The sequence below is a fragment of the Pygoscelis adeliae genome, unplaced genomic scaffold (genome assembly GCF_000699105.1).
Source record: "Pygoscelis adeliae isolate BGI_AS28 unplaced genomic scaffold, ASM69910v1 Scaffold110, whole genome shotgun sequence".
NCBI classification, from domain to species: Eukaryota; Metazoa; Chordata; class Aves; order Sphenisciformes; family Spheniscidae; genus Pygoscelis; species Pygoscelis adeliae.
In genome coordinates, this window is record NW_008823919.1 from 533,374 (window position 1) to 541,427 (window position 8,054).

Below are 8,054 nucleotides of genomic sequence, written 5' to 3' on the forward strand. Positions count from 1 at the left end.
CAGAAAGATTTAGAAGTGCAATACTGTCTTCTGCTCCTGACACATAAGCCTCTGAATTAATGCCACATATTTTCATTTCTTCTTGTATTTCAGCTGGTGTAATTATAGTGGGAAACTTGAACAGTTTAAGCCGTACCAGTACTGCCATCCCTGCTGATTCTTATCAGATAGGGGCTATAGCAGGCATCATCATTCTTGTCCTGGTTGTCCTTTTCCTGCTAGTGCTGTTCATCATTTACAGACATAAGCAGAAAGGAAAAGAAACAAATATGCCCGCAGTGACCTATACCCCTGCTATGAGGGTCATCAATGCAGATTACACCATTTCAGGTAAGTTACATTTAGAACACGTTTTTTCCTCTGTCTCTGGACTTCATGCTTTTTTAGCTGAGCTCTGAAGGGGTTCAGGTCTGCCCCTAACAGGGCTTGAATGTGCACATTTCACCTTTTCGCATTAGCGAGGGCTGCTGTGAGCAGGAACCCATTCGATTTCAGAAAGGGTGTCTATAGGTCTGCCTTGGAAGCCTTCCTGGAAAGAGAGGCAGGGGAGGGTTTCCCTTTTCAGGAAGAGGAAGGCTGAGACACCGCTCTCAACTGCCTCTCACAGGATTGCAGCCCCTGAGACCACACTGACAGTGGTGCTGGTGAACTAGCACACGAGACCAGTGCGATGCGATGGTAGACTTGCGCAGTCTACCATTTACACTAAGGTGTGCTTACCTTTCAGTTATCAGAGACAGTTCACCTGAGTTCAGAAGGATGCTGCCCCAGCATCTATAGCTGCCTAGTTTGTTCTGCATCATAGTCTTTTAATCTCTGCCTTTGATACTATGAAGGTGGCTTCCCCTGGTAAAATGTGTTAATTGTGAGGAACAAGTGAACATATACCTCGCTTTACTGTGTAACATTTTGCACCCTCAGATGTTTTTCTGCATTAAACAGTGGAAGTATGGACATTTCTATTCCTCTGTGCCTATTTTTAAACAGAATTGGAAAGTGTGGCAAAATATGGTTTCTACTGAGACTTTAAATTCAATGCCTGTATTCAACAGCTTGAATACAGAAAGACTGCTATAGCTGTAGAAAATCAGGATTTCACACTAGCTGTGGCAAGATTCTGTAGAGAGGCAGATAGCAGAGTGAAGGAGCAATGTTCCTGAAACAAAACAGGAGTTTTTGACCTATGAAAGTGCATGTGAGTTGGGATGCAATGGGTACATGAAAATTCAGGCAATGCTGTCTTTTGCACACAGCTATAAAGGAAGGCAGTAGGTAAAGAAGCCAGCAGAAACAGCTGTCAGAGTCAAGAAAGATGTATCAGCAAAGGTGGTGGTGCTCTTGAAGTACCAGAAAATGTTGCTGTGAACTCGATGGTAAGAGCGTCTACAATTAGGACAATGCTATGACTACAGAGGCAAAAAACAGCAAGGGACCACAGCAGAAAGAGAAGTCAGCAAGTAACGCTTGTGAATGCTCTCTGCTGAAAGTGAGGACATGACTAGTCAGTTACTGCTCTGTATCTCTCATTTCTTTAAATGAATGCAAGATTTTTAGATTTTTTTTCAAGAAACTCTAAGTCAGATTATGAAATCAGTGCAGCACTATCAAAAACATATCCTAAGAAAGAAATGCCATGTTATTTTTAGTTGTTCATTTTCCTTTCTTTTTCTTTTCAGAAACCATCCCTCATGGTAATGGTGGAAATGCTAACAGTCACTATTTCTCTAACCCTAGTTATCATACTCTAACTCAATGCACTACCCCACCTCATGTCAACAACATGGACAGACTGACCCTGGCAAAGGTAAAGCATAAAAATCTGGATGCTTCTGTGTAAATTAGCCTTTTGTTTATTTTACTTTATTCCCTAATGTTTCATATTTGGTTTATTTTTGCTTTCCCTGATTATCAACTGGAAATTCAGCAACTTCCCATGAGTTTCAGTTTCTATTACCTATCTGTCTTTGAAATAGGCAAAAAACAATCAGCTGTTTGTGAACCTTAAAAATGTGGAACCTGGAAAACGAGGCACCGTCATGGACTACACAGGAACACTGCCTGCAGACTGGAAACATGGTGGCTACCTCAATGAGCTTGGTAAGAAAAAAAATAAAGGAGAATGTGAATGTTATTCATTGTGTTTGGGATGGATTGGAAAACAGGGATGTTTTCCTGGTTCTCCACTCAGGGTAATGCGAGGCTTGTCAGACTGTGTGTGAGGTTCAGGGTTATGGGTTTGACCTTCCTTTAAGGCAGTACCTTTAGAGATAAAAAAGTGACTCCTTGTGAGGAATGGTGAATCAGTCTGATGCCCAGTGCAGACATGATATGCAAAATATCTCATATTATTTTTATAAAAAGATTTGCTTATTAATTAGTTTCATAAAACAATGGGTATTGTACAATAAGGGTCTGCTTTGGCAAAATTACATATTAAATGAGAGGTTGCATATATCCTTTTTTTTTAATCCCCACCAAATGGAATCAATGCTTTAAAAAGTAGTTTCTTATCATCTGAGCTGCTCCAGATGTAAACTGTAGGAGCATCTTCTCAGCTAAGCCTCCTGTTTACTAAAAGACAGAGCATTGTCCTTAAGAAGAAAAATTCCCAAGAAGTGGTATCTGTGTGTATCTTACAGATACATAAAGCTGTATCCTGCTTTATGCTGCCTTTTGCTGTCTTTTCATCCCTTCCCAATCTCATGCATTCCGAAAAGGCTGGATTGCACTGACCATGTCTCTAACCAGTGAAAGCCTTAAAAGGGACTTTCAGCGCCAGTATAATTTAGATCATTTAATTACCTTCATTTCTGGTCCTTATCAGTATCACATTCTGGGAATCAGCATTATTTTTTTTCCGGCTCATCCCCAATTCTGGTCTAACCACAATTCAGGCTCAGATCTGATTTTTTTTTTAGAAAAGGGTTTCAGTCATAATGCTTTGTACTAGCACTTAAGACTCCTAAGAGAGACAGCCTGTGGTTAACCCACTGCAGTAGATCTTGAGTAACAGGGAGATTCTAGAGGACTGGATGAATGCTGATATTATGTCTGTTTCTAGAAGATCAAATGGGACTACTTGGGTAACTCTAGGCTGGTGACCCGGGCATTAGTCTTGGTAAAAACAACAGAACAAGTGGCATGAGATCTAATAAATAAAGATGGGGTAGGAATAAAATTAATTGGCTTAGGTCTCCTCAAATAACATAATTTCTTTCTTGGAAACTATGAATTTTGTTTATAGAGATATTGTATAGACAAAATGATTTTAGGCTTTTGTAAGGCTTCTAGCATAGTACCACAATACAATCCAATTAAAAAACTAGCACTCCGTAATATCAGTCAAAGCTGTTTGAATAGATTATTAACCAGGTAGGTGCCAGGTCTCTGAAGACAGTTGTCGGGCATTGCTGATTATTGCTGATGTTTATCTTGGGATTTATATAGAGAGAAATCTGTTACTAACAGATAATTGCAAAGCTGTAGACTTAGGCGCTAGGTGTTTAGGCCATTCCTGCAGGTGAGGGGACTGGAACAGAGTGATCTTGGGCAACACAATGGGAGTGATTAACTTTGGAAGCAAAGTACCAAGAATTGGAGAGAACTTTGCATACCCTGAGATTTTCAGGTCAAGATGGGATGCCTTTCTGGTAGATATGGCTTATCCAGACAAAAAATGTGCTTTAATCAAACACTAGTTATTAGGCTCATTCAAGAGTAACTGGGGGAAATATAATGGCCTGTGACATACGTGAAGTCAAACTAGATAATTTAATGGTCCCTTATGACCTTAACCACCTTCCCTGTTCAGGAAGCTACTGTTTGAAAGTGTGCAAGCAAATAGTAACAATGCTTCTGTAACCCTATACTGGGCAGTTTCACAGTGCTTATAAAAGAATTATTCTGCTAGGGTAGAAATGAGTTACAAAGCGATTTTTAAAGCTTTAGAAGCTGTTATCTAATCACTTTTCTTTGATTTTAAAACTACTCTGTTTTTTATACCATTTTTCTCAGGTGCTTTTGGACTTGATAGGGGATATTTGGGAAAATCCCTGAAAGGTGAGGTTATTTTCTGATGCATTTAGATGAAATGACGCAGACATTCAGTTTACTCTTCTAAATTATCTTTGGTTTCTGTGTGAAGAGAATATAAAATAATTTTGGACTAAATTATTCCTAGACACTGAATCAATGCATGAAGTTTGTTTGCTTTTTTTTTTTTCTCCTTTGAGGGGAGGGTTTTTAAAAAAATAAACAAACCAAGCCTTTCTAAGTCCCCTATGGGTCACACACGTCAAATGTTTCTGTAATGCTTGAGTCATGAAATGGCTCTATTCTAGACAGAAGAAGAGGAGTGACCCGTGAATTCAGCCTAGTGACAGGTAAGGACACATGCTGCCTTTGATAAAAGGCTTTAAAAGAGAGCCAATTCCTCTTGCAACTGGCATGGTCAATGTAGGACTGCACGACTACAAGCCTGCAGTGCTTCATCACATTCACTGCAGGCCTTTGGAAAGGATATCAATACATAGAGAGGAACGAAAAGCTTCAGAAATTTGGGGTAGTGATGATATTTTGATCTTTTTAATTATCCAGTTTTCTCGTAAGACTTTATACTGGACCGTACTGGTGTGTGTCACTATTTTTGTAATACGATTAAGGTATGCCAAGGCTGACTAGAATGCCTGGATATCCAAACAATGAAAAAAGTGTAGCTACATCCATGTGAATAATGAGTAAATATGTAGACAAAAGAATCTGGTTTGTCACCTTGTGTATAATACAGGACAATTAAGGTGAAGGAGTGATTTATTATACCTGACATTTCCTGGTTTTGGAGGATTAGGGGAAGCCAAATTTAAAATATCTTAAAGAAGTCACAAAGTTATGAGCACCTATCCACTGACAGGTTCACCAAGGTCAGTCTCATGCTGGATATTCAGAGTCGGGAACAAGCTGAGAAAATCTCAGCTCTAAAGCTTAAAAAACACAGCATATCACAAAACAACACAGAGAACAAAGTAACACGGACACCACAAAATCTCTTCCCAGCATAAGAAAATACGTCTTCTCTTAAACTACAGTTATCTGTCCTTCAGTTAAATCCTGAAATGACAAGGCACCTGATGTTTGCTTTTCATTTCTCCTATGTGCACCTTACAGAAACTTGTAAGAAGCTGGTTACTCTTTTGGTGTGGCTGCATACTCAAACTTTGCACCAAACAGGCCATCCCTAGAAGTCACCTTACCACCTGCCCAGACATTGCTATTGGGAACAGTCTTAGATCACTTATTTTAAGTGTCCCAAGTTTAGCACTTGGAAAGGCAAAAAGTATTCTGAAGTGCCTATTAAAAACTGATTCTACGCATTATCTGTATTTAATGCTAGCTACTATTTTAACCAGAGTTGAAGGTGCTCTGACTTTGCAACAGGAATTTGCTGATGGCAAGATCAAGCCCATGAAAGAGCATAGCAGTAGAGGTGCTTTCATTAATTGCTGTATAACAATTTTGAAGTGTTCTGACTGGTTTCCATTTAAATACTCATTTATGAGTGACTTTTTAGAACTCAAAATTAAAGAATACCTGTTTAGTAGCAATGTCCATAGTATGTAGCATGCTTGAGAGAGCAATATGTTTTTCTTTTTGCAGATCTAGTGAAGAACTCGGAATATAACTTAAGTAATTGCTCATTAAGTAGTTCTGAGAACCCATACGCTACTATAAAAGACCCACCAGCTCTTGTACCAAAAAGTTCAGAATGCGGATATGTTGAAATGAAGTCACCAGCACGCAGGGACTCCCCATATGCTGAGATCGCCGGCTCTGCTTCAGCCAATAAGAACGTTTATGAAGTTGGTAAGTACAAAATCTACTTCTAGATGTTGAAGGTTAAGAACAAAGAGCACAGGACTTTTTTTTTCTTTGAATCAGTTTAATCAAAACACATGAAAAATCATTGAAAAAAATGATGATGTGTTCAGATTCTATTTTCTGCTCAAAAGCTATAACAATGACCTCATTCTTTTGAGATAAGTGGTGTAATTCACAAGAACAGAGTTTGAAATACCTTCAGCTCTGTTCTATAACCTAGAGGTATGTCTGGTTTGAAAGCCTTTCTTTAAACAACAGCATAAGATAAGCTTAGCATTTGATTGCAATATAATTCTACTCTAGATTAGGCTGTTAAGTACTGAACGCAGCTGGAGTAAGTGTATGGGAGGGATAGGAAAGATCTGTTTCCTCCTCTTGATCAGAAAAAACAGCATCTTCACCCACAGACATAGTATTTCACTGATACAGACCCTATCTAGTCACTGCATTACTGTAGTTACTGTAGTTACAGAAAACTTTGCGGTCTTGTGGAATGGTAGTTATCCTAATGGTCTGTGGACTGGAATAAAGTGTTATGTCACATGTCATAGGATACCGTTTTCCTTTTCTGTCCCCAATTAGAGATTGCTCTGAAATCCATCAATATCCCCATTGTGTTTCTAAGGATTTTTATGATCTTGATTAAAAGCCCCAAATTTGGGCTTTTTATTAGTTTGTCCACACACAAAGAACAGATGCTGGTCCACTTGCTTCTGCCAGTAAATATACTCATGGCAGGGCCCTGCTGCAAGCCCACAGGTGTAACTTAGTGTAAAGCCAAAACACCTTAATATCAGCCTTTGTTTCTACACCTGCATTTCAGGACTCAGCATGACAAGGAGTCTTTATATTGAAGCAGAAAGGAGAGGATATTTTGTAATGCAAACCAAAGTGAAATACAGTGTTTGCCTTCTGTTTGCTGCTTCTAGTGTTGAATGTATGTGCTCTCTTTTATCACAGAACCTACGGTGAGTGTTGTCCAGGGAGCATTCAGCAGCAGCGGACGTTTCAGCCAGGATCCTTATGATCTTCCAAAAAACAGCCATATTCCATGTCATTATGACTTGCTACCAGTTCGAGATAGCCCCACATCCTCTATGAAGGAGGTCAGCAGTGAATGACCCCAAAAGCTGATGGGTAGCACAGTGGGACTCTCAAGGGGCAAAGTGGCATGGTTGTGCTCCTTCCTCTAGTTTACCATCGTATTTGGCTCCTAATCTGTCCTGCAGACAATTGCTGTACATTAAACAGAATCTCAACATGAGGTTTGTATTATGTATACGTGACAGATGGACAAATGCCACACTCTGGGGATCCTGATCATTCTTTTTTTCATGGCAGTAACTTTTATAGAAACAGGTATGCAACACATTTATACTGTAATATACTGGCTTAAAAATACTAGTTTGCAGATCAGTTTTGATAACATCCCATTTCAGCAACTTTAGATTTAGACTTCATGTTTGTCATGTTTCAGAGTAGAAATACTCCCAGGACAGTGCAATTTACAAAATACCACTTCATACAGGTGATCTGATTCACTAGTTATGTAGAAGAAAAACTGCCTTGTCAAATTTTACCTTCCATTCTGATCTTTAGTCAAGACGTATTAAAAAATAAGATCTGATGGGGATAAGTAAGCACAATACTGCAGTTGTTTGGAAAATTCATCATCAGGCTTTTTTGTCCATTACTGGTGGTGGGCATACCTTCCTTGAATAGTTTTGGAGATAAAAGCATTGCATACATCAATATGATATGATGCCTCAAGATTTCTTGGTACTCCAGACCCAACACCAGTCTTCAACAAATCTTTTGCTACCGTTGAACTCCATATTGTTGCAGTTCTGACCACTATTTCTGCCATACACAACTAATAATCCATAACATATCAGTAATTACTTCATAAAATATGTAAATTAAATCAGTTTATTTTTGTCACCATGGACTGATTATGTAAGGAGTGGACAAAGGTGATGACTGCTGTAAATCTTAACTGCAAGGAAAGGTTTACATTTTATAAACAGGTAGTAATAATGACTGTAATATAGGATGAAAATAGTAAAGTGTTCTCATTTTTTTTTCTTAGAAATAAGTAAGCAATCTCTGTGCATACTTGCTAAAAAGGCACCTTTTCTTTTTTATAGTTGATGTAGGGCAACAGATGCTTAAGCTGGTCT

At 38.8% G+C, this 8,054-nt stretch overlaps 1 protein-coding gene across 3 annotated transcripts in view; it reads left to right on the forward strand.

Moving 5' to 3' along the window:
* The window catches only part of MEGF10 (multiple EGF-like-domains 10), a 77,641-nt gene extending 69,621 nt beyond the window's left edge, over window positions 1-8,020 (forward strand). Inside the window, exons 19-24 of one of the 3 annotated variants that reach the window (XM_009319585.1) lie at window positions 94-330; window positions 1,677-1,804; window positions 1,974-2,097; window positions 4,015-4,059; window positions 5,653-5,859; window positions 6,835-8,020. In XM_009319585.1, the coding sequence (XP_009317860.1) occupies window positions 94-330; window positions 1,677-1,804; window positions 1,974-2,097; window positions 4,015-4,059; window positions 5,653-5,859; window positions 6,835-6,995 (902 nt within the window). In that variant the 3' untranslated portion in view covers window positions 6,996-8,020. Of the gene's footprint in view, window positions 1-93; window positions 351-734; window positions 740-1,676; window positions 1,805-1,973; window positions 2,098-4,014; window positions 4,060-5,626; window positions 5,860-6,834 lie in introns of all 3 variants that reach the window. The other 2 variants (XM_009319593.1, XM_009319602.1) reach the window with 2 other exon arrangements.
* Window positions 8,021-8,054: the final 34 nt, after the last annotated feature.